General features: G+C 35.1%; 2 protein-coding genes across 2 annotated transcripts; both read right to left on the minus strand.

Annotated features, from left to right (window-relative positions):
* Positions 1–653: 653 nt before the first annotated feature.
* Positions 654–5,722, minus strand: LOC133859482 (NAC domain-containing protein 54). Its single transcript, XM_062294898.1, has 6 exons — positions 5,543–5,722; positions 3,310–3,590; positions 2,885–3,220; positions 2,117–2,551; positions 1,589–1,667; positions 654–1,476 (listed from the first exon to the last, which is right to left on the minus strand). Exons 1-6 carry the CDS (start codon positions 5,697–5,699, stop codon positions 830–832), a joined length of 1,935 nt encoding a protein of 644 aa, XP_062150882.1. The 5' UTR covers positions 5,700–5,722; the 3' UTR covers positions 654–829.
* A 4,216-nt stretch (positions 5,723–9,938) lies between these two features.
* Positions 9,939–26,971, minus strand: LOC133859481 (PH, RCC1 and FYVE domains-containing protein 1). Its single transcript, XM_062294897.1, has 9 exons — positions 26,614–26,971; positions 25,230–25,316; positions 23,542–23,625; positions 23,350–23,430; positions 23,037–23,231; positions 15,876–17,972; positions 13,647–13,793; positions 11,373–11,782; positions 9,939–10,981 (listed from the first exon to the last, which is right to left on the minus strand). Exons 1-9 carry the CDS (start codon positions 26,662–26,664, stop codon positions 10,879–10,881), a joined length of 3,255 nt encoding a protein of 1,084 aa, XP_062150881.1. The 5' UTR covers positions 26,665–26,971; the 3' UTR covers positions 9,939–10,878.
* Between the last annotated feature and the right edge of the window lie 530 nt (positions 26,972–27,501).

Consider the following 27,501-nt stretch of genomic DNA (forward strand, 5'->3'; position numbering starts at 1 on the left):
TATGTTAAAGCTAGTCTATTATTTGTTGGCAAGTTCTATTGATCATCGACCATATTGCTAAGTGGGTCGTGACATTGAAGATTTCTTATATATATACATATATAATATATAATATTTTATGTGACATGTGGGCCACCTCACGTTTTCTTGTTGGAGATGTGTTATAATATTCTCCACTTGACATACATGACACGTCTTTATAATTATTTGGGTAATTAAAACTGAACATGACTATAATATTTAAAAACTACTCAAGCTCTTTAGTTTCACGTAGAGAGATATAGTGATATACTATACAATGAATCATGATGGTTGTGTTCATACATCGACATTTCTCCATGTATACAATGCATGTATGAATCATGATGGTTGTGATACACTTCTTTGCACAAATAAAAACACTTCTTTGACAATGAACAAGTCCTCTAGACAACAAGAACTTAAATGAGCTCACTCATTCCACGCTCTCTACATGTTTCAAAAACATCTTTATCTAAAGGGATTTAGCTTGGGTCTTGTAAAAAAAACTATAGCATATATATATACGTTTTGTAGTTTTTCCAATCGGTCCAAATTTAATTGGCTGACACCCATATATATATGTAGTACTTGTTGCCTATACATATATATCTTGAAGAAAATACACATGAAAATTCCATTAATATAAATCAATAATAATTATCAAATAATTTTTGAGTCAATATAAAGTACAAGTATTTTGAGGCGCATCTGCCTATAACAAGGAGAAGGCTGACTTATGCTTCCCAAATTAGCAACTAAAGTTAGAAATGAAGTGAAAATCATGAGGAAATCAAGCGGTAGCTTTAATTTAATTTATGTGGTTAGCCCACATGGTACAAAGAGCTAAAGAAATGGTAAGGAAGATCCCTACAGTACTCCTGGAAAAAGCACTATTTGTGTTAATTACCAACGAAACCTGTTTTTTCCTGTCACTGATAGACTTCATTCTTCCCGCCGGTGATCTTCTCTTGTTCTTGACATTGTCAGAGCAGCAAGCAGCTAATTCCCCTTCCACTTTCTCTTCTTCCAGATATCCCCCGACATATAGGTGCACCAAAACAAGTGCGACCATTGAAAGAATTGCACTTGCTACATATTTAATCTTTCTAAAGAAAGAGAAAGAACATGATGATCTATTCTCAGACCTTATTTGTACGTCAGCTTTCTCAATTGAGAAGTTTTTCATCATCATCACTGGGTTTTGGTGGACCTTAACTGTCTGCGAAGGAACTGTTTGGTGAAAGAATGTCTCGGCTACCTGGCGAGTGGAAATAAACATTCCGTGATTGACTTTAATTTCCTCAATGACCTCGAAGCTTGGAGAATTTGAATAATCATCCATGTCTCCATCATCAAGGAAGTTGTCGTTTGGTTCGTCGTTGATAAATCCAAGTGGGAAACTGTTTATCTCTGTGTCATTGAATTCGTTGCAGCTTTTGGTATGCCCACTCTCTCCTGCAGTTAATTAAGCTCGATCTTGTTAATTAATGATAAGAAAAATGAATTTGTCAGAATACAAAAGGAAGATATATAAGAAGCTAGCAATATTTAATGATGATTTTGATACCTTGAATCTCATCCTCTTCTCTTCTCCGAAAGCTTGAAATATCTTCTATTGGAACAATCTTGTGTTCTTCCATTAAACTCTGTCCAATATGTGATTTTTATTTTTATAAAACATAAAAAAAAAATTACGTAAAGAACTAGGGCTCAAAATGATATTGCATGGCTTCTAGTGCAAAAAGCAGATTATATTCTATATATCTTTCGACAGTAAGCAGTTAAATTTTGACTTGTAATGCTATTTAATTAGTAGACGGGCATATAATTGTCATACAATCATCATTTGTGGAAGAAAGAAAAAGTAGATTTTTACTGTTACGTCATCCTAATTGTATAGCAGTTCGTATAATATGCAGTCTACTCAATAACATTACTTATGAAATAATAATTAAAAATTAAACAAATCTATTGGCTGAGCAATTTTTTTTTTTTTTTTGGTAAGAAAATGAATCAATTGCTTGTGGTTTTGTGACAAGCTAATTATTACAATCCGGCATATATATTTCTCAAATAAAAAAAAAGGGGTACGTACCTTCTCAAGATCTTTGTCCGACATTCCCACCCATCTTAAATTCTCTGCCATCCTCTCCGACGTCTTAAAATCTTCATCCAGATCTCCAATATGTATGGACCTCGTACTTGGATCCTCCCAATATCTCTCAGAACTCATGTCACTAACTTGAATATTACGGGTATGATCTCTGCCAACCATGAAGGAAAAATCATCATCAGGGGCATAATTTCCACCCCACGTGTCCGGAATGTTTGATTGATTTATTAGTTCCTGAGAAGCTTGAGCTACCGAAAGGATTTCCTGTAAAATATCGGTTTCATTTCCACCTTCTCGTATCGGCGTTGATTGTGACATTCTAAAGTCAGTGAATCCAGCTTGAGGAAAGTCGTCCACCTCTAATGGAGGAAGTGAGAATCGATGCTGCAACCTTGCGCACTCTAATGCTATATCCACCTGCAAAGGGACAGATTGTACGTTTTTTAGGGTTACAGCAGAGAAAATATATATATATATATATATATTTTCATAAACTAAATTTTCGGGACATGTTGCTAAGCACCCAGCTCGCTTTCACCCTAGGGCATGACTGCAAAAAATTGTTTGCACTCAAGGGAGGCCTAACTTTAGACATGATGCTTCATAAGACACTCGAACTAAGTGACTTACCATTCAAGTCAACTCCTTGGAGGGAGTTCACAGAGAACATATATTTAGGATATATAGTTGTGTTTTGATTGAATATCTTAAAAAAAAAAAAAAAAAAAAAAAAGAGATAGAAAATTTTACTTTTGATGGAGGGTATGAAACGGTTGCATAATTTGGAAATGGTGGAGGGGTTAAGTTAAATGCGTCTTCTGATAAGTACTGCATCCATTTCCCATCTCTTGTTGCATTCATATCATGTGATGATCCGGTAATATTCATGCTGGGTGAGGAAGAATCATATGGCATTGGATAATTATCCGATCTATCCAAATCTTCACCTCTTCCCTCGGAATATAAATCAATGCTTGATGAGTGGTTACTTGTTAGTTGATAGGTAGTTGTGGTGGCATAATGCTCTCCTATCTTCGGACCAGGTGTAGTACTCTTCTTGAACACACGACAAAGTGCATACGCGTCCTGCAGTAATTAAGAGTAAATATATATGATTTTAAGATGACCTAATAGTTAAAATCAGCCATGCCATACAACTGGTATGACGTGTATACCTGCAAGCCTGAAGGAGCATTTTCACATTCTCTCTCATCCAGACGATATTCATGCATAACCCAACCGGTTCGAGCGCCGTGAGGTGCTCTCCCTCGATAATAAACAAGGGTTTTCTTCATCCCCACGGCACGCATCTGAGAGTTCACTTTTCGATCCTTTCCGGTGGCCTTCCAATATCCGGCTTTGGTTGCGCGATTAGTCCTTGATCCATTGGGATACTTCCGATCCCGTGGACTGAAGAAATACCACTCAAGATCTTTGCTTGGTAATAATGACTTTCCTGTAATGTTTTGTAATATCATTACTCATTAGTGCTATTATTTTCATGATTTAATAAGCACTTGCATTGACCGAGAGAGAGAGAGAGAGAGAGAGAGAGAGAAAAGAGACCATACAGGAGCAATTATATATGGTGGAAGCCACATAAAAGTATCTTCTTATTAAGTACTTGAAACACTTGCATGCATGCACCGAATGGACATCAGATTATTATAAAAGCATGCATCCTTAACTATGTTGTTCACTTTTACTATATATATATATATATATATATATATATATATATATATATATATATATATATATATATATATATATATATGGTTCATTACTTAGATATATAATAACTTGTTGAAAACTTGAGATATAAAGACCTTGTAGCTCTATTTTTCGTTTCTATTAACTAGAATCCGGACATCTTGCTCATCAAAGAAACAAAAAACAAAACAAAACAAAAGAATATGTATGTCTTGGGAGCTGGGAAAATAAGTTATTGATCATCTCAATCTGTCAAAATGTACTCAAACAGTAAAAGATAGAAAAGCACTAGTGACATTGCTTGAAACTCTTGCCTCTTGCAGAGACAATTAAGGCAAACCCTTCCCTTTTTCCTGTGCTTTTTGACTTGGGTCGCCCGGATTGTCTCACCGCAAATCTTCAAGTTCACAACATTTCTAAAGTAGCATCCAAATTAGTACTTCCTTTTCCAATGAAAGTATATATATATATATATATATATATATATATATATATATATATATATATATATATCGAATATCAATTAGGTGGAATGAGATCGATATATTTTATGCTAAAGTTTGATATATTTTACAAGTTAATTAATTAATAAAGGCGCGTTCAACGCGTTTAAGTAATCTTTCATAAACGTACATAAAAATGAACTTGATCAAAAGAATGCAAATCGTGTCTAAAGGAAGAGTTCAAGTCATTATGTGTGGTCACCTTTTGAAAAAGGTATTGGGACCTGTACTTTGGCCTTTATCGTATAGCTAGCTAGTCAAATTTCTAAGGAAAATGGGTACTTAATGAAAAATTGGGTGATCAAATTATTCTCACGCAAACCCTAAATAAAAGATTTCATATTACCCATTTTGATCTATATTTAATTATAACTTTAATTATAAGTTGTAAATTTTTCAAGAAGCAACAATATACCTTGATTGTTCTTAATTTTACCATATTCCTTAATTATTCCTTTCTTTCCCCAATCTTCATTAGTATCAAGTCAAGGAGTTTTCCCTGTTCTTTTAAAATTGGAATTAAAATATATATAAAATTAAGTTTTGTTTTGTTTCGATGTAAAACATTTTTTTGAAAAAAATTACTGATTTTTCCATATTTTTCTGTCACTCTTAAAAAAATTAAAGTCCGCAATTTAGTTCGCATTGAAAATTTGAGATCATCAACATCCAAATTTTCAATAAAGCTCATTTAAATAGTCCTTCTCATTCTCAACCAACTAAGCATACGGACCCATATATTATAAATCCACTGCATAAAACCACTTTTTTCTTAAGCAGTCATCAAATACTTTCAAGCATATATGATTTTCCTGCCTCAAAATTATAAAGAAAGAGAAGATCGAGAAGAGGCAAAGGACTCGACACTATTCGATCTACTTGTCAATCACATAATTATCAGATCTCTCAGAAGCTAACCATGATCGATCAAACTCAAACTCAATATTCAAAACTAAGATTCGTCGTTAGTGACACAATAGAGGATTCAAAGTTCAATTGGAAATAAATCATATGGACTTTGCAGATATATATATAATCGTACTCGCTTTTTTACAGTTGATCGAAAACTAAGTTTTCCAAAGGCAACTAGGACTAAACACTGAAATCGTTTTACGTTGAAACAAACAAAACATTAAAATAAAATGAAGAAACAAGAATGGAAAATCAAAAGAAAGGATATAGATATATATACCAGGTAACTCCCATGGTTCACATTTGTAGAGATCAACTTCGGGGATGACCTCCAATTCAATCTCACGACCATTAATCTTTCTTTTGAGGTAGTAAGCAACAAGCTCCTCGTCGGTAGGGTGGAAACGAAAACCAGGAGGCAATGAAACAGGAGCCATATATATATATATATATATATATATATATATATATATATAGGATCACGTTTTGGAACTTGTTCAATTCCTCTATATACTTCGTTTAGAAATGAAAGAGGATGACCGGCCTCTCGTATTCAAAAACAACAAAGAGACTGGCCCTTCAAATCAACAACTGTACAACACCACCACTGTACTACCAAAACAAAACGCTGTAGCATTAGTCGTCATATATATTTGATATACAGAACTTAATTAATTCTCCATGCATGTTAATATAACACACACATACAAGTATAGAGAGAGAGAGAGAGAGAGAGAGAGAGAGACCTTAGAGCCTAGGCAGAAGAAGATCCAAGTGAATGAGAGAGAGGTGGAATGTGGGTGTTGCTTGGGGTTTTGATAAGAGGACAAAAAGAAAGAGAAAAAGCAAATGGGAGGCTGCCACCCCCTTCTAGCCCCCTTTAACTTTTCATTTGTTTTTTCACAATCCAAAACATATTCTTGCTATCGTTCTTTTGAAGCCTAATGCGCTCCTCTCTCTCTCTCTCTCTCTCTGCAATTATCCCATCCTTCGTTCTTGTCCTTTCTTGGAATCTAAGGTACCTGATTGGACTCATTTACCGACAATTTAGTATGAAGGATCTACGTTAACGAGAAACCAAGGAAAACGAATTTCGGCGGCGTTGTAACTGAAGAATGTCGCTTTCACATATAGGCTAGATTTTCTGTCCTCCATATCTATCCCTCTAAAAATCGCCGATTAATTTCCTTTTGTTCACGTACGTCCCCTCATCATTAAAAAACATATATATATATATATATATATATATATATGCAAATTCCAAAAGAATATTTCATTTTTTCCTTCGTGATCAATGGGAAAAAAAAGAAAGAAAGAAGAAATTTAATTTGCTCTATGACCGTTGCATGCATCCACGTACAATTAATGTCGATCAGCCGCTTGAAGACCAGGGTCACCGTCTAAAAATATCTCTAGTGTGTATGCATGTCTTTGTGTAAGAAAGTTACAATGATCAGGTTATATTAATTTTTTATCTCCCAAATTTCACTGAGGTAAAATTTCTTTGGATATGTACTTTTAAAGGTACAATCTTTCTAATTTCTAAAGAATGCTTAAATCATCCCCCTCTCCTTAGGGCTAATTACCTAAAAAAATGAATTCTTAAATCACCCATTTCGTTAATTTACCTAAACCCACAATCCTGACATTGATCTAATTAAACTATTATTCCAATTTTCTTATATTGATTTGCCATTCATATAATTATTATGATTAATGTGTCAACTTAAATTATCTCAATTAAAACAAAAAATAGATTGATCGAGCACAGCATATATAGGCTTATTATGTTTCCTCTATATTACTTTTTTCTCTTCAAATTTTCTCATCTCATATATATATAGCAACATGGTAAAGGGCGGAATTAAAGTTTTAGGAGTGGTAAAACTAAAAACAAGAATTTTGGGGGCTAAAAAAAATTAATTTGTCACGTAGAAATATTATAAGAGCTAGTAGCATGAGGATACATCGTAATTTACAGAAGGTTGCTTAAATATATTAATAAAAACTACTTAATTCGTGAGAGCCTCAATCCCATATATCAATATCTATTAAAAAAAAAACATATATAAAAAGAAATAAATAAAATAGTTAGAAAGCTTATAGTCACGAGCTTAATAGGATGGTCTTTATTAACGATAGTGACGAGAATTTGCTACGTACGTACAACTACCAACAAAGATAAAGAAGGGAATTTGTAATAACCAATCATGTTATCCCAATCAAACAACGTGACAGCCAAAAGCTCGCCGTGCTAATGAAAGACTACGGTCCATCTGGACCCCATGTGGGGCCAGCTTTCGCCACGTGAACTAAAGCTAGCTTCCACGTGGCAGATCAGGATCACTTGTAAGTTTTATCATCCTTTTCCCCTTGATGCCAACTCTCTCTCTCTCTCTCTCTCTCTCTCTCTCTCTCTCTCACATACTTTTCCTTTCTATCAATCCAGCTTTTGGTGCTTTTCTCCTTTAGGAGTTTATACTTCTTGGAGGTTTTTGTTATTATCTTTATCTTTATTTTAAAATTGATAAGCCCATGCATTTGAACCTTTGTTTGTTATACGGATGATGCATATTTTTTTTGTTTTCACATTGATTTGGAAGCGATACATTGCCAAGATCGATGATCATGTAGTATAAAGTCATCACCAATTAAGGGATTTTTAAATGTGATTTGTGATCGCTTATATATATATATATATATATATATATCCGTCTTTATTATAAGATGAAAAATGTTAGATTTACAACACCAATATAATAACTGCACAACAACTCCTCACATGAGGGTGGACCTCACACACTGAAGCCCACCCTCATGTGAGGAGTTGTTGTGCAGTTGTTATGATAATGTAGTATAAGAATTAAATCCCATATAAGATTATTTGGATGATTGCAATTTTTTTTTTTTTTTTTTATAAGTATTTTATAGATCAGCACATCGACCATCGAATGTCCATGCAAAGCTATGATTTGAACATAATTCAATGCTTGAAATATATAATTTTAATAGGAAAATCTACATTTAAGTTCTTCAAACTACCAGTCGTTTTTTAAGTAGCCCTTTAAAGTATTAACCCTCTCATTATGGTCCTCCAAACTACCAAAAAGTACCAAAAAAATATCTCATTTATCGAAATATTCCTATAATACATTTGCCACGTGTCATATTTTCAATTAAAAAAATAAATAAAATTTAAAACAACTTAAAAATTAATTTTAAAAAAGAAAGACAGTTGTAAAAAAATGAGAAAAAATAAAAATAAAGGAGGTGGCCGACCACCTCCATTTTGTCCAAAGGGGTGACTGATCCACCCCAAAGGCCGGTTTGGGGGTGGTTCGGCCACTCCCAATCAGCAAAATAGGGGTGGCTAAAACCACCCCCAAGAGCGAGCCACCCCCGTTTGGCCTGGGGGTGGGTTCGGCCACCCCAGACCTGCCGATCGAGCCCACCCCCAAGGGCAAAAAAAAAACAAAAAAAAGGGGTTAGAGTTTGGCCATTGGGGGTCGCCGAATTGAACCCACCCCCAAGCCAAACAGGGGTAGTCGAGCTACTCTCATGGCTCTTGGGATTTTGCTCCTTGACCACCCTCAAACCACCCTTGAACCACCCCCATGTTTTTCTTTTTATTATTATTTTTATTTTTTAAATTTATTTATTTTATTGAAAATATGACACGTAACAAGGGTATTATATAAATATTTCGACAAATGAGGTCTTTTGGCACTTTTTGGTAGTTTAGAGGCCATAGTGCGAGTGTTGGTAATTTTGGGGGGCTACTAAAAAAAAGCTGGTAGTTTGGGAGACTTAAATGTAGTTTTCCCATTTTAATATTATTTATAACTAGATATTACTTGCAGAATATGTGTTGAGTACTTAGAACACTAGCAACAATTTTCCTTAAATTTTTCTTAAATTTAGAGAACTAAACTACTTTTTGTTTCTCTATTTAAATAAACTCTACAATAGCTTCTATTATCATTTTCCTATACCATTTAAATATTCTTTTTTAAGTAAATGCTAGAGGAAAAAAATAAAGCCATTTAAATATTATATATTTCAAATAGATGCTAAGAAAAAGAGGAATATATATATATATATATATATAAGATTATAGGTAGGAGCCATCATTTAGACAGTCCGATCATTATATATTTCAATATAATACCATGTAGAAAATTATATACCTTCTAAGGAGCAATCAATATGGCTAGCTAGTTATTGTTGAGAGAGGGGACTAAAAACGAGCATGGCTTACATGCATTGTCATGCATATATAGTTGTAAGCATTAAGTTCTTGTCAGTGACACATGACACTTGGCAAAAGAGTTTCGGTATAGAGAGAATGAGTAATGATTCACTATCACTTAAATATACAACTTTTCACCACCTTGTCTATGTGGCAACGTGGTCCCTCACCTTAATTTATTTTAAAAAAATTAAAAAACCAAAAAGTAGTGAGAGACCACCTTGCCACATAGGCAAGGTGGTGAAAAATTGTATATTTGAGTGTCATTGAATCATTACTCAGAGAGAATATGGCTGATATGGTGATAGATTCACACGTGGAGGGTTGTTGAGTACACATGTAAATGAAAAAGAATTAAATCCCACGTTTAAAAAGATATCATAAGTGTGAGTAGTTAATACAACATAATTGGGCTAAAATCCATTAACTTAAGCCTTTTAGATTGAGTAATGTTCCAAAATGTTGTATTGTGGCCTCAATAAAACGACTCCTTAATGGATATACAATGTATCTCCTCAATACAATATATGCTACTTTCTGAATGGATATACAGATTGGATGAGAAGTAAGGGGAAAAGGATTTACTTCTGGAAAATCCTGCTAGACCTATGTCAGTGGCCATCAAAGCAAGTATCAACAGTCTATATTTGTTACCAACTCAGCAAGCTGCTTGAAGTTTGAAGCAGGCCAAATCCATCCGCTGATGGAACCCTCTAGGAACCTCATATTTTGATCTGAACTTTCAGTGGCATTGGCAGTTAAAGCAGGGATTCCTTCTGTTTTTCAAGGTGTTGCCAAAGTCAACATGGAAACTGATTTCTTTTTGTTGTTAATATCCTCACTCTCAGCAACCATGTCACCAAATGGGAATTTCCCCAATCCGTCGCGATATAATTTCACCATCTAGTTCGTCAGTCCAACATATCAGCATACAATAATTGCTGTCAAGCAGAGAACATTTCATAACAGTAGTCCAAAGCAATACTCCAAAAACTTCTTTTCATGATAGATCGCCGCCATCTGCAATCTTGGTAATCATCAGTGAATAATCAGCAATTTTCTTGTAAGCTAAGAGTTTGAACTGCATCCAACATAGGGCACATCCTGAGCATAATTTTGCATGTATAGCACATACGCGCGCGCGCGCACAGAGAGAGAGAGAGATGATTTAATTTTATTGAAAACTGTACACAGGATGCCACAAGCAAGATACTTCAAATGAATGGCACCTAAAGTCTTGGACTAGAAGAATTTTTCATCCTTGGCATCAACTTCCTCGTACTGTCTACCATTATCCACCGGCTATTTGTTGAGGTAGACCAGATCATCATCTATAAAGGGCAAGCAAAAATTAGCCCTTCATCTGATTATGATGAGTTGCTATAGCCTTCAATATCATACTTTTGATACACAGTAACTTGATTCCCCTCCCACCATAGCTCTGCTTCCCTCTCAGTGAATTGCTTTCGGCTGCAAAACAAGCAGCAAGTAGCAATTAAAGTTCAGTTAAAAACATACTGATGCAACCGTATCAGATACCAAGAGAAATAGTACAGAAAGAACTAGCGAAACCACATTAGCTAGAATCTTGGAAACCACAACGAAGCCACTAACAACAAGAAATTCTTTAGAATAAACATCTAATTAAAGCCCCTTATCTAATAATTGCGACCATCATGGAGAGCCAATGTCTAATAATTGTTAACATCATAGAGAGCCTAATTTTTTTGACAAGTATGCCGGCAGCTTCACACAAACACACAGACACGTGTGCACACACCCAGAGACACATAAATTCCCATTAATGTAAGTTCAAGATAAGATCCTATTCACATGGAATGGTCAATTTGATAATAGTTACCTAAATCTCACTCTTTTCAGCCCCTTTTGCCCACTTGGCAAATTTGTAAATGTGATAAATACGCCAGGTTCATATTGTACCACCCATTCAAGCTTCGATGCATTCCTTCCGTTCTGTGGAGATCCAGTTCTTGTGACATGTGAATTCTCCATTGATCTAGCGTTGTAATGGCAAACATCTCTGCCGTACTTGGATTTTAGTGTATCAGAGGATATGATAGGAGTATTAGATAGACTATCTACTTGTCTGTCTTTTGGTAATCTTACTTCAGGAGGCAGTTGAGTAGCCACAATCATAGGGCACACCCCCTCAAGGCTATTTGTATATACCGGTGTGATTTGAGGCTGACTCACATGAGCTGCATCCTTCTGTTCTTTATTAGAAGAAACTTTCTCTGACATTTTATGAAGCTGCAACAAAGTATTGGCATCAATTACAACTCTACAAGAAGACTTATAGAAACCCACCATATACTATATAGATCAATGAATTAAGTAAAGGCTTATTTGGTTGTCCGTAAAAATTGAATTGGCCATTTTACTTCATATGGGATGAGTGTGAATTCATCAACTTAAATGTTTAAAACACCCAAATCTATGGTTATCCCTTTGATCTACAATGGCAAAGTAACAATCTAGTATCTTTTCCAACATTGGAAGCTATATAAAGAAGAGACAAAAATATAAACAATCAATTGTATTTATAATATATTAATGATCACCTAAACAAGGATCTCCTAAATAACCAGAATGAAGATAAGTAGTTAGGTGGTCCCCTGTTTAAAACATAAAACAATCCTATTAATTCAATGTATCAGAAATCATTTCCATAAAACTTGCACTTCCCTGAGTATAAATGAAAAAAAATGATAAAATAAGAGAAAGCAGATGATGTAACTTTCACCTTAGATTGGACATTCATGTAAATTTCACATTGGATTGGACATTCATGCAGAAAATGGATATTTGGGCAAAGCTGCCATTCACAATACAGGCGTGGGCTACAGACAAGTTGTAACACCCCAGTCCCATATTGGGAAGATGAGTAGCTCATATAGAGTGAGTGGTTTATAAAGATAGTTAAGAGTGCTAAGTCTCGCATTGCCTAGTTATTAGGTAAAACTGGGCTTTATAAGAAATTCTAGGGAAACTCCAAATTGACTAGTCTTTTTGGGGTGATAGCGCAAATGTGGCTAGCGTTTTTTCCTGGGTCGTTACAAATGGTATTAGAGCCATTTAGTAACGCCAGGTCATGTGGTACTAAAGCGCTGCATGACGTGGCTCTGATGAGGACGTCAAGAGTTTAAAAGGGGGAGTTCGTAACACCCCGGTCCTATATTGGGAAGATGAGTAGCCCACATAGAGTTGATGGTTTATAAAGATAGTTAAGAGTGCTAAGTCCCACATTGCCTAGTTATTAGGTGAAACTGGGCTTCATAAGGAATTCTAGGGAAACTCCAAATTAACTAGTCCTTTTAGGGTGATAGCGCAAATGTGGTTAGCGCTTTTCCCTGAGTCGTTACACAAGTTGCACCAAGAAATGTGTTCAAGTTTGTACATGAAAGTAAGGAAAGTGAACATCTTGGTCAGATGCAATAATCTAAGTCAATATACTCATCAGTATCACACTCTAATCATACGAAGCAGTAGCGAAGTTGGTCGACAGAAGACTGACCGGGGCAGACAACTATAAGGATGGTTCCTACCCTACAAAGAACGAAAGCATACACAAACATTTAAAGAATGTGACAGCAAGAAAAAAAAAAGTTTATCATTAGTTAGCAGTAAGAATGCTGAATATCTTAATCGTTCTGTAGCACTCATTACAAAATAGGCCAAGCAAATCCTTTAGACCTTACTTATGACTTGCCAGTAACCATAGCAGCCCAAATAACAGTTGACGAAGTACCATTTTGACAAAGCAGAAGGCCCAACTTTCTAGGAGGCAAAACTCAGTGAAGAATTTGTACTCCAATTATCATGGGATAAGAGAGCCAACTTTCCATTAGGAAAACCTCAGTGAATTAGTACTCTCAATTACCATAGGATGGTTAAACACAAAGATCTTTATAATTATATTATAAGTTTGCACCTTAACAATTTCTGAAGATGGAATGGGAATATGGAAATTAGTGTCAAGGGATGTAGCCGCAGCTTGAACATCCTTGAAAGCAAGATGAAGCTTAAAATAGGGGTAAAATTAGAAACATGAATGTGTCCATAGTAATTCATAAGAACAACAGAAGCATCAAACCAACCCCAAATGATGACTTACCCTCAATGCCAAAGCTTTTATGACCTCTTTCGCTGCCTTACACTTGGCAGTTTCTTCCCTAGCCAGGGACCAAGTTTCCTCAATTCGTTGTTGACTTTCTTGAATCTTCTGGCTTCTGATCTCATTTTGCTTTTCAAGGCTTCTAGCCTGTAAAGAGAAAGCAGAGAAAGAATACATCAAAGTTGTAAAAAAGCATTTTCAATCACACAACCAAAAGAAAACATAAACATAAAATTAAAAGACTAAAAGAAGGAAAAATATATAAAAAGATCATCTAAAAATAAAAGCTCAAGAGAAAGAGACAAGGATGAGTATAGGGAAAAAGAATGTGGCACAAGTTTATTTGGAAAGAGAAAAAAGACATCTAAAGTTGGCGCTTTGCTTTATGGAAGGATCAAGAGAAATTCCCACCTCCCACACACAAAAAAAGATCAAGTATTTAATAGCGATAATCCAAAATTATGTCCCCTTCACTCTCTCTCTCTCTCTCCATAAATATCAGTTGCTCAATATTATTTTTATTCTGAGTATACACATGCAGAAAGTGATATGGCAAAAACAAGCCTTTTGTAGTGCTTTCGGCTTTGCCTCCAAAACTTGGTTGAACTATTGCTAAAGGATCACATATCCAACCTACAATCATGAACATTAAATAGACCCTTAGATGTTCATTTCTATTGGGATGTTCTTTGGAGTGTAGAAGAATCAAGAACACTAAATGATGCAGAACATATGATGGTTATCTTCCTGCATTTCATTGAAAGGAGGCAGAACATAAAACTTGATTTGGAGATAAAAGATACAGCAGAAATTAGCCAGAGACCTTGCAGATACGTAGGCCCAAATGTATGTGACCAATGCCAACTATCCAAGTTAACTTCAGTGCTAAAATTCAACTTCTAGAGATGCCTAGGACCAAATATTGGAGCAGCTATAAGAATTTTCCTTTCACTATTCAGCCCTTCATGGGATTATATTTTTCTTTGGGATTGGAAATTGCACCATTTTGCGGATCCTTAACCCAGACATCAATGATTATATTCTCTTATTTTCTTTTTATATCTAATCATTTTAATCTTTTTTTATATCAATGGATGTAGGATTCTCTTTTCATTCGTTGTCACATGTAGGTTTTCTCAATATATATTTGGCACTGAATCAAATTTTTAGTAAACAGATGATGAGCCCAATCTGTGTCAATTTTCCATGTAAACCATCTCAGAAGAACTTATCCATCATGAAATGCAGGTTTATTTAGTTTCTCTACCATTTCAGTTTGTACAAGGTTTCTTTAATGACCATTTTATTAATTATTAAGTATGATTGCAAGTATGGCTGTAATTTTTTTCATTTCGACAATATGGTCTTTTTCTGTTTTTTGGTCTTCTGAAAAGTTGAAAGTTGATAGTGTTTCTCTTTTTCATATATTTTACTTTTTTTAATATTAATACAGGTAATAAAGGGTAGTGAAAATCCAAAAGAACCCAGAATAGAGAACTAAATCCTAATCATCTAAGCAAAACAAAGTTAATAATCCACTTTAAATTATGTAATCAGGGAAGGGGGTGTGTGTGTGTCTGCATTGCAAAATGCATGCCTTATATTCAAAAAGTGTGTCCTTGCAAAACAGTCTACCTAAATGCTCCCAGACAATATTAATTTTTTGTCAGACCTGATATTCTTCATTCACCGACAGTCTTTATTTATATATTCCAGCATACTTTATCATGAATTCCCACTAACAATTCTGATGGCAGGCCAATTATATTACGGTTGTTGGGCATACTTCTCTCCTTGATGATACAACCAATTTTGGTAATATTCCATTCAATTGGTGTAGTTCACAAAACAACCTTTTATATATACAAATCCAGAGTTAAAATCCTACTTTTTACTTAAGTACAGCCTTACAAAATATCAACGTTATACGATAAGAACTTAAGAATATTCTAGATTAAGAAATTTAGTTACTGTCCGGCTGGAGACCAAAATGTGTGAACAGGGCTAATAAAAAGTGGTACAATTGAAGTTGGCTAGTACTTTTCAATGTGACACTTCTTCCTGGATGCATATGCATTAACACCGACTATCTTCATAATTCAAAAATTAGGTATACCTTATCTTGTGTGCATGCAGATTCTAAACAATGATAAAGATTGTGTACAACCAAGAAAGCAAAATCAAATAAAAGCAACTTCACTTGAAATTAAAGAAGTAAAAATCAATTACCTCGGCCCTCAGCCTCTGCACTTCTTCAATGAGCATCTCATCTGACTCACATACGCCTTTCTCCCCATTTAGTTCCCTAGAAATATTAGATGCCAAATGAAGTGGGGAAACAGAAGCAGATTGATTTTCCAATAGAGGAATAAATGCTCCAGAATTTTCTGGACAACAAGTTCTAAATAAAGGTGGGCATGGGACTTTCCCCCATTGTGGGAGCCCACCTGACAAAGAAGAAACAGGTTCTAAATGCTGCTGATTTTCCCCTTGATTTTCCAAGGTTTTCCGTCCACCATATTGGCTTCCCCTGTTACAAGATTGTCTAATTGACAACATTTGACTCCATTTTGGAGCTGCATCTCCTTTTTCTTCTTTCTCATCAGGGAATACTTTTCTTTGGGTCGATAGCTGCCTTGGACTGCGACTTTCCAGTTTTGATAGCCTACCTGAATGTGTAATGTTCTGCAGATTATTAAAGCATGGCTCACAGACTCGAAAAGCCTTGCCGGTATTAGGTGCGAGAGAGGCGTTTGTAACCTTCTTACTACAACACGCACGGCAGAACAGGAGACCACAGTTGTAACAATTATGCTTCTTCCTTGTAAATCCAAAAGGCAATTTACATCCAGTACAAGCTGATTGGTCACCAACAGAAATAGATTTGTGTAGACAGATTGCAGCAGTAAAATTTGATCCACAAGCAATACTTTCCACCTGCCTGTCCCTCAAAGCCTCCACTAATCTTGGTGAGTTTCGATCTTCTATATCACCTAATCCTAACTGCCCATTTGCACCCTTCCCCCATGTATACACACTTCCACTAGATGTCAAGACAGCAACATGGTATGAACCTGATGATATCTCCTTAATGAACTCTTCTTTAAGCTTCCCTTCAACAATAGTGATTGATTTATCCCTGGCCTGTGGATTCCCTAACTGTCCATGCACCACACTTCCTATTGTATAAACTGTACCCAAATTGGTAAGCCCAACTGTTAGCATTCTTCCACAAGAAACTTGAACGAAATCATGATCGACAAGTTGTGCAACACATGTTGGTAAAAGCTTTCTCTCTTCATTAGCATGTCCAAGTCTTCCTTTATCCCCATCACCCCATGTAAATAATTTCCCACCTTTAGCATTAAACTTTAAACGGTCAACCATGATATCAACAATAGCAGCTGTATGCCACGATCCACATGCAACAGATTTTACCCACAAACCTTTGAGAGATTCAACTTCTTTTGGCTGAGAAACATTTTGAAGATTACCATGCCCGAGAACCCCAAAAGTCCCATCTCCATATGTAAATAACTGCCCAGAGGTGGACAAGATCGCTGTATGCCATTCCCCACAAGCAACATCTGATACACTTATACTGTCCAAAGAGCCACAAAGTTTATGTGGCAGCCACTGAATTCTATTTCTCTCCACGCCCAATAAATCAGCACCACAACCATTATCACCCCATGTATATAGCTCACCAGATTCTGTCAGGGCACATGTTTGATATTCACCACAGGCAACAGATTTTACACGGACCCCAATAAGGGAGTCAACAATTTTGGGGAAGCTCACATCTATATTAATTTTGTGCCCCAATCTACCCCCCTTTCCCTCACCCCAGCAAAATACTTCCCCATGTTTGGTAACAAAGGCGGCATGTTTCCCTCCTAAAGATATGTTCTGCACATCAAACATCATGGTGGATTCCAATAATTTGGGTAATACAGCATCCACTTGTACTCCGTGATGGTTGCCAAACCCATCCACCCCACCGCCAACAACCCCTCCTCCTATTCCTTCACCCCAAATCATAACATCATTCAAAATATTGTTTTTCGCTCTTTGCCGAGATCCACAAGGCATAACAAGTCTAAGGGGCACATTCTTTTCATGTTCTGCATGAGAGTAAATTGATACCCTCTTCTTGATATTATCTGCTTCAATACACGGAGATTTTGGAATTGAGATACCCATTGCATTCCGCATATTTGATAGAATCGATTCCGACGAAGAAAAGCAATCAGAAGAATATGATAAGCCATCAGAAAAACACCTTTCTGAATGTGACAGAGAAGGACTCCCACATAAACTGCGCACCTTCAAGAAGCATAACAGTCATGAGTAAGGTGGTTGATACAAGTCATTTTCTTTGTTTTGTCTAGACCAAATAATTTTAATCTAAATTTAAGTAATCACTTCTTAGGGTCTGGATTGTTACAAGAAACGGTCCCATCCCTCAATATCATGATTGGGCCGACCAGGCCAGATCATGAGTGAAATATCATGATCGGGTCGACCAGGTTAGATTATGAGTGAATTAAAAAATATAAAACATATATATCTGCTATCTTGAACTAGTTTAATCAAATACCAAAAAGAGAAGAGAATTAAAAAAATATATATGGAAAGGAGATAGTTGTAAATAGGAATTAGTTTATTTCAAGCATAATATGACATATATCAGGGAAAGCAGTGGAAGATTGTTCTAAGATCCACCAACATCCGTCTGATGCATCCCATTTTTTAAGATGAAATCACAGATTTTAGTTTTTCAGCTTCTTTAATTATGCATCATATCATCCAAGCACTTATTTCTGGAAAAATAATAATGATTTTGCATGAAGAGAGAAGTGAGATCAAATTGGACATAACACCAAATTAGATTATGGATGGAAAAGAGAAGTGCATCTAGACTTATGTGTGATAGTTGAATACTAATCAAGTAAAAGGGATCATTAACATTAAGCTTTACAAGTCAGAATGTCCAGCATGAGGGAAAAACCAAGACCAGAAATGGACACTGTGATGGATGAGTGGCAAGACACCAGCCTATTTTTGGATGCTACCAACACTTCATGTTCCCATGCCATGGCTTTGAACGTCCAACCAGGCTATTCGATGCATCATGCATATATGGATCAACATCAAGGCACAGCCCTGTTACTACTAGAAACGGTTTGGGAACAGTATTTTGGTTGACAAAAGCATGAATTGGAATCCACTCCAGAAACCGTTGGATATGACATGGGGTTTTGCTTGAGACACGTTCTCTTGTCCAATGACCTGGTGACAAATGCAAAGGTGTCAAAGGCTTTATGGTCCATTCTTCCCTATCTTTCTCAACATTCAGTTCATTCTATCAACTTCATCTTTATCGAGCATTTACCCCTCTTATCACCTTTAAATCTTGAGATATCAATGCAAAACCCATGGTCTGTACTTCCAATTAAGGGCTCTAATGGAATTAAACTAGCCTAAGTAAGCTCACTAATTCATGACTGTTCACTTACCATGCATGCGCATGCAATCCCCCATCTTAAGGCATGATAGGATGAATGGATTACTGTGCCTTGCAAGCAATCCATTTACCCCCACTTATCCCAAGTCTCTCTATATATATGGGCCTTCAAAAAATTCTCAGTAACTTCTTCCAGAGGCTTTTCACAAACCCTCTACAAAATAACATAACTTCTTCCATCCTAAAGGCTTGCCTTTCCCTGTAACAAGTCCCCATATATTTGCAATTCATGCCCTCTAAGCAATATCACGCAATCCACCATACTTATCCTCATATGCCCATGCACATACTCTTATGTTTTAAGAGTCTCTTTTCTTTACCCTAGCCACAAGACCACGTCTACAAGGTTCAATATTTTATTAAGAATTTAATAAAAAATGATGCATTGGTAAGGAGGATGTAGCAGTAATTGACTACAACATGCCAGCAAAGGGGGAGTTATTTTCCTGAATGGTCCACTATACTAATAAGATATATATGTAAAGTTTAACATATTTATATAGATGTATTATTGTAAGTATGCACAAGGCTCATAGTAGCTAATAGCGTATTCAGTAATCGAATTTAATCGACCCTTTTAACTCAATGGTAAAGTAACACCACTGTAAGGCATAAGTCATTGGCTCAAATCTGATAAGAGGCTTTGGCTTTTTCCATAAAACTCCAGCCATGGTATTCATACTGAAGAGAGATAGAGAAACTATTGATATTTATAGTATAAAGTAACAACCCTCTTACTGTAACTTAATTATAAAATACAAAGATCATAAGTTATGACTAAAATTAAGAATAATATAGTAATCATAGTCACAAAGTGGAACATTTGTGTATTTGTTATACTGTAATGGATAATTATTTTTCTCTATTGTCCCATATTTATACTTCATATTTCCATTCTTAGCTATCCCAAAAATTATTGTTCATGATCAAAAGTTAAAAGTTTTAAATTTTTAAATTGTTACCCCAATGTCATTTGTAATTACATTTATTACAAACAATAGAACATAATTGAATTTGAAATAACAATCGTAATGAAAAGAATTAAACAAAAGTAGGTTTTAAAGCAATTAATGCCACTTGATTAAAATTTGTTCTCTGTCAAAGGGGACTATAATTAAGGGATTAAAAGGAGTACATTATTATGAACAATGGTAACTTATCTCCTTGAATTGCCAAGTTTCCATTGTTCCAATAAAATTAGAAACTAACAAAAGAAAAGGCAAGTGGACCTAACCCATTGAATCACAACTATCTAGGCCTATCATGATATTAAAATTCAATGAAAAAGAAATTATAATAAAAAAATGGACCTGTTTACTAATTAAATATTGTTATTCAAAGATGGTAGATAAGAATAAATTGGCTCCCTTTGTAATGAAAGCAAAATTCTACAGCAAATAGAAGACATTGGCATAACTTAAGAGTAATCGTAGTTTAATTAAAGAATGATATTTATAGTTATTTATCTAAGTCAGAGTCTTTTAATTAATTTGTAGCACTACGGTGTAGAAGTCATTTAGTAGTAGGTTTCTCCAAGTTTGAGTTATCTCCAAGTAATTTATTTGTATTAGGGGTTTATCTTCAAGTAGAGGTAGGAGTTCATTTCCTATTCTATATCTTTGTAATTCTCTTATTTATAGGTGTGAGTGATAAAAAAAAAGTAAGCAGAGCTAAAGCTAACAATTTATCCCGTTGCATGTTTACAAAATCATTCACATAACATTTTGGTATCAAAGCTAAAGCTAAGTTCTTCATAACCCACAAGAGTTATGGAGAAATCCCGTCATGATTGTATAGATCAAGAGTTGAGCTCTATCATCAATCTCATGCAAAAATGGGAAGAGTCAGCCGCCAGATTAGAAGCCAAATTAGACAGTTATTCCACCAAATTAGACCGTTGTTTAGCTGAAAATAATGATGGAGTCGACTGCGAGCCACCACAATCAGTGCTACCACCATCTTCCTCGCAACCGACCAACCACTCCACCATGTAGAAAATCAAATAGCATAGAACATACCGCACCATTGTGTCGTTAAGGCCACACCAGCATCGGCGTCCAAGTTTAAACAAAATGGTTTGCACCATCAACATAGGTCACGACGAGAATTGTTATTTGAGAAGACCCACAAGATGCATCATGTTCCACACCAGTTCTTTGCACAAATCATGACACTTGCGGACAAAACCAAGGTGAAGATGGAGTTCCAACCGCGACAGAAACCGAAATGGCTTTCTAAGAAGGAAGTGAACCCACCTTCAAAATGCCCACCTCGGAAGCGAATGAAAAAGATGAATTTTTTGACTTTGTCCTTGAGGACAAGGACACTTCCAAGGGGGAATGAATGTTATGAAAGTAAAATTGTACAGCAGGTAAAAGACGTTGGCATAACTTGCATTAGTTTATCTTAGAATAATCATAGTTTAATTAAAGAATGATAGTTATAGTTATCTATCTAAGTTAGAATATTTTAATTAATTGTAGCACTACGGTACAGAAGCCATTTAGTAGTAGGTTTCTCCAAGTTAGATTTGGAGTTATCTCCAAGTAGTTTATTTGTATTAGGGGTATATCTTCGGGTAGAGGTAGGAGTTCATCTCCTATTCTATGTCTTTGTAATTCTCTTATTTATAGGCGTGAGTGATTAATAAAAAGTAAGCAGAATTAATCACAAACCTTGTGTTTGAAAAAAGGTTTTAGGTTCCCTCATAATCTAAAGGTCTAGGCTCCATTAAAATTTAAGGTCTAGGTTCCCTTAGAATCTAAGGTCTAGGTTCCCTCAAAACCTAACAATTTATCCCGTTGCGTGTTTGCGAAATCATTCACGCAATACCCTTCTTCCCTAGAGCAACCTTTATTCCAGGTCACAACGTGTAAGCTATTTTAAATATCTTTCTTTAACAAGACATGATCAATTTCTTTCTATAAAGTTATGTAATCACTATATATAATACATACAAATATATCCATGGGAATTTTTTTTATATATAAATGATGCAATACACACACACACACATACACATAATCATAATTATATAAATAGAAATTGAACATGTCTTGCGTTCTGGAATCAAAGAAGATATTCAAAATGGCATGTATATATGTATTTACCCAATGATCCATGTAACAAATATTTTCATATCAATTGTGATATTATTTCATCTGAAAAATGGGATGGGGAATTGGGTGTGAGCAAGAGACACTCATTTACCATTTCTGGCGATTTCATTCAATACAATATCAAAACTCAAGTTGACGAAACCCAAAGAATAGTAGGAAAGCCCAGGAGGGCATGGATAGAAGCCATGAGAAAAGACATTTCCATATAACTAATGATATGGACTTAGAACTAAGACTTTGTCAAGTTGAACCGAGTTGAAGACAAGGTTTAGCAGTTAGATATTGCAGATTACACGGAGTACCATCATCATTTTTGCGGAATCAACACTGTGAAAGGCTTTGGTCCAAGAGAAATTACCTAATTAAGCAATTGGTATATAACCAACCATTATCAACCTTTTCTTTTCTTTTGTCCTGGGAAACTTCTTTTAACAAAATAATTTGGGAATCAATATTTTTCTTTGTGTGCAAGAAATCTGTGAATTAACTATAACTGTAGTGATATATGCCCATTTACAAGGATAGACCGTTGTGCTGCATTTGTATTCATTTAATTGTTTTCTCGATTATCTTTTGGATTATTTGCATATTTTTGTAAATGTGACCTTTAATGATTTTCAAACCCATCCTAATTAATTTGAAGTTTCCAAATTATTTTCAGCATTAATCAATCATGACTCTGTCTGGAAGAAAGTACAAACCAAAATTACTGGAATGAAACACATAAAATGAGGTATTATAAACCTGTTCAAATTCGTTGGTATCCTCCAGAAGTCCTAGATAATTCTTTCTTCGAAAAAAGCCAGCAGGACTATTGACACAAGTTTGTACCCCTCTGCGGCTCCTTGAGCTACATAGTGGTCTAAAATGGTGACACCTGGATATTACAGCTCTCAAGCCTAGATACCAACAATCAGCCTGCAATTTGTCCTTGCATATCTATGAAAAAAAGATAATTAGACAAAAAATGAAGCTATTAGTCTTAGCCAAAGAAAGATAACTCAAACTGGGAAAGTAATATAACTTTTAATGCATAAACCATGAATAGTAAGATTACCAGATCAAGTGAACATTCGCCATAGATAAGAGAAAATGACAGACATTCCTTTTCAGGTTGAAATTGCCTCTGAAAGCTTACCTGAAACAAGTGGAATTACCATTCCAAAGAATGAATAAGGCAATATTTAGACCCCAAAATCAAGGGATAACTTACTAAAGCAAACATGAGGCATTAGAATCTTTTACATACCTGTCCAGCAATTATATCCTTAACTAAGCTTAATTTCAATTGCTTTTCCTTCTTTCTGGAATACCAGATCAAATATTTCTCATCCTGTTACCAAAATAAATCAAAGTCTTGTTTATCTTAGTCTAACATAATGTTGCCCAAAGTGAAGGACTGAAAAGTAAATAAGATAGAATTACATAAAAATTGATTTTTATGGTGTTTTGCCAGGGCATTGAATGCTTTGGTTTAGGCTAGAGTACCTCTACAAAAATCATATAGATATGATTTAGACTAAAGAAGGATAACTAAGCAAACATTTTTTATTTTGGATATTGCTTACCTTGGTCTGCAGAAAAGAAGTAATCAAATTTTATGGTACACAACCAAGCTGAATATTTACTCTTATGGTGTTTTAAGTAAAAAATAAAAAATAAAAAACCAAATACAAAGTGTATAACACACCTTTATCTCCTTTGTTCCTTCGCAAAGTATGCTTTACTACTAAAATGCATGCTTGATCTTATTTAATCTAATATTTCCTCTCACTTGATTGAATTGTATTTCGTTCTGGGATGTCATTAAATAATCAAATGTATGATAGAAAATATGTAAACCTAGTTTATGTGTCCTAGTATAGCTTGGGATTCTTGTATTGGTCAGTCCTGTTCATGTAGAACAAATTCATAATTATGTTCTAATAAGTTGTATCCGCACCATGTGACGAACCATAGATTTCAAGGGCACAAAACCCTCCTTTGTAAATTCTAAAGAACATGAAATAAGTAACATCAGCAATTCTTCACTAAAAGACAGAAGACACAAAATAACCAACTTCCTTGTTCACAGAAAAGAAGTGCATCAGTCCATATAAATACATTAAATTATAAGCATGATGCATAATAACATATCAAAAACTTGAAAGGGATTTAATACGAGAGTGAGAGGGCTTAGCCTCCCTCTTTTATACCCCAAGATTGGCAATCTATCTTCCTATGGATGGATGTGAGGGCATTCTATTTCTATTAGTTTCAACAGGACTATTCTCTTACATCCTATGGTTCCCTATAAGACTCTCAGACACGCATCTTTCATCTTCTCATTTTACGTCTTCTCATCTGCATCTATCTCTTTCCCTCGTCATCACCGAAATTGTTGCAGCATCATCTCATGTTCAAATATCTTACATATGCTTCAGATTGAAATTAGCCTGAAAGGCACTTATATTATACCTCTCATCTTCATCATCTTTCTCAATTGAAGCAGTTCATCCAAAAAAAAAAAAATCTCCAGATCAGGAGGTTCAAATTACATAGATGGACATTTCCCATGTAGGCAACATATAAGTCATGTCCATTTTTATATGCAGCCATTATTGCCCATCTAGATAAGTCACATCACACAACTAACTATATCGTATAATGAAATGCTACAACAGGCTATCCACAAGAAGTGATGCATCAAATGTCTAAAAGCTCCCACACATGTTTTAGGAAAGAAACTTGTCAGAGATTGCACAGCTCTCAATTATAAAGATAATTGAGTTAATTAGGTCTTTCCTTTATAGGGGAACTAGCTGCTCAAACATAATTCATTAGCACTGATCCAGCAAATATCATTGCTATAAATGTGAAGCAATATAAACCTTCATTTACATGAAAGTGTAAAACTCTCATAATTCTAAACAAAGATACAAAGTCATATGCACACACCGTAGAAAGCCTGAAAGGGCACAATTTGGGCTTCCCTCTTTGTCCACACTTCAAAAGATATGCACCCTTCTTTATGGATACAATTGCCTGCACAGACTTACAGAAAAAGGTTTCAGCACAGAGAGAGAGAGAGAGAGGAACCATCCTCAACTACAAGAGTGAAAATTTGTATTGAAATCTCAAAAGTTTTAGATCCTATGATGTCAATCTCATGAACAAAAAGAAGCCACGGGAATTTAAAAAATCAAAGCTCTCCTTTTTACTTTTCTTTTTACCTCCAGTTTCGTTAGTAATAAATTGGAGGGCAAAAAAGCTATTCAAGTCCCCACCTTCCAACTTCTTTTATTATCATTTGAACTCACAGAAAGCTTGAGATCCTTTTATCAAAAATTAATTTAAAATTGATCAAGATTGGAATTAGTTAATTTAAATTATTGTGTGAAACTATAATAAAAAAACAAGAAATGATTAGTCAGAAAATGAGTAAATATGTTGTAAGAAAACATCTCTAAAGAGAGCCCAAATGCCAGTTAAGGCTGAGAGGGAAACCACAATCAGCAATTAATGTCAGCCACAACCTTTTGAAATATGAGAAGAAAAACCCCTTTTTCTTAACCGGAAAAAGGGCAAATTGCAGCAGCCTTATATCAAAAGAACTACAATCAATGTTTGATCTCTGATATGATTTTGTAATCATAATACTAACTTCCATGTCAAAGCTTTGGCAGCTACAAGAACACAACATTTTCAAATCACAACAAACATGTGAGATATTTAAGTTGTATAAGCCAACATTAAAGAATAAAAGATAAAGGAACAACATAAAATTTGAAATTCTAATTAGGCACACTGACAATTCATGAAAAACCGCAAAATGATACTAACCGAAAATTAATGAACTTTACAAACAATGCTCAAAGCAATACCTGATTATACATCCCCAGCACCCCCCACCCCAAATCCCCAAATAAATAAAAAAGAAAAGCAACAGCAGATTGATCCACCCAACAGAAACAACTAGAATATAATAGGAAGAAAAAAAAAAGAAAAAAAGAAGGAGAACCACATACTTGAATAAGCAAAATTTGAACCAAAAATGTGGTGTGACAAGTTTAAATGCAGTTACAGCTGATGATACAGCATCCCATTACATAACAAGAACGGATTTTATACAAAAATAGTGGAAAGAAAAGGAGAAACATATGCATGAAGAAAATTGTGTGAAGGACTAGAATACCGTAACAAGATGGAAAGAGCGAAGAGAGAGGGGGAAGTAAAGGAAGAAAAACTAACAAAGATCAAAATTTTGAAATTAACAAAAACGAAACATCATTTTCTTCAGAGAAAACGAAAACGAAAACGAAAGCGAAAGCGAGAACGAGACCTGTTCAAGTGCTCTGTCAAAGGGCACTGTAGCTAAGGATTCTTCACCCATTTTTGGCAGAGAAGTTCATGGAAGAGAGAAGAATGGCAGAATGAGAAAACCTTGGGTTTCCCAAGAAGGAAACCTTAACAGAAGAATGTGTGAGAGAAGTAAGCATGCAGAGAATAAGATGCTTCCTCTGGCTTGCACAGAGCATAAGTGTATTTTAGAGGGAGTGCGTGTTTCTTTTTACCCTGCTATTTCATTCTCTTCTCTTTATAGTGAATCTGTTTTTCCATCACTGTTTCTTCACTTTGTAAGTCGTGCAAAATGCAGAGATAGAGAGACTCACAGTGACACAAAAGAGAACATGAGAACTCAACCCATATGCACGTGTACTCCATATCACATGCGCTTATATTATATATATATATATACACACTTCACATTTCTATTTCCACATGCTATATTGTCGTTTACTTTCTATCCTTTTCTTCCGGTTATTTCACGTCTGAAATCGATTTTTTTTTTCTTTTTCTAATTAATAGGGCGGAAATGAGCCACCAATATAATTACCCCCTTCGACATAACTAGCGAGATTCTCACCCACTATGAAATGTTCGGTTTGAACCTTAACTATTGCCTTAGAAGGCGATTTCGTTGCCACAATTCCACCAAAGTCTAAGTTCGTAAAACCCTTTCTCAGTACGTAACATCTAATTCGCGGGTTACTATTGCAAGCGAATTCGAATTTGTGACTATTAGAAAAAAAAAGGAGGGGGTAGAATTGAACTTTATCCATTGCTGCTTTACCAACTTAACTACTAACTTAGTGGTAAGTTTTTCTTTTTTAATTATCAATTTTCTAATTTGGTCTCTAATATTTTTAAATGAATCCTGTTATCTCTC

This window comes from Alnus glutinosa, chromosome 2 (genome assembly GCF_958979055.1).
Source record: "Alnus glutinosa chromosome 2, dhAlnGlut1.1, whole genome shotgun sequence".
Classification (NCBI taxonomy): domain Eukaryota; kingdom Viridiplantae; phylum Streptophyta; class Magnoliopsida; order Fagales; family Betulaceae; genus Alnus; species Alnus glutinosa.

Bases quoted from the DNA above. Each gene is read 5' to 3' on its own strand.
- LOC133859482 (XM_062294898.1), bottom strand. From the start codon at position 5,699: ATGGCTCCTGTTTCATTGCCTCCTGGTTTTCGTTTCCACCCTACCGAC. The intron at 3,221-3,309 runs GTATACACGTCA...TAATTACTGCAG, and splicing joins ATGCTCCTTCAGGCTTGCAG to GACGCGTATGCACTTTGTCG. The intron at 1,668-2,116 runs GTACGTACCCCT...CATATTGGACAG, and splicing joins CGGACAAAGATCTTGAGAAG to AGTTTAATGGAAGAACACAA.
- LOC133859481 (XM_062294897.1), bottom strand. From the start codon at position 26,664: ATGGGTGAAGAATCCTTAGCTACAGTGCCCTTTGACAGAGCACTTGAA. The intron at 13,794-15,875 runs GTAATTGATTTT...TTCTCTTTACAG, and splicing joins TGCAGAGGCTGAGGGCCGAG to GCTAGAAGCCTTGAAAAGCA. The intron at 10,982-11,372 runs GTAACTATTATC...CTTGTTTTGCAG, and splicing joins CTGAAAAGAGTGAGATTTAG to CCGAAAGCAATTCACTGAGA.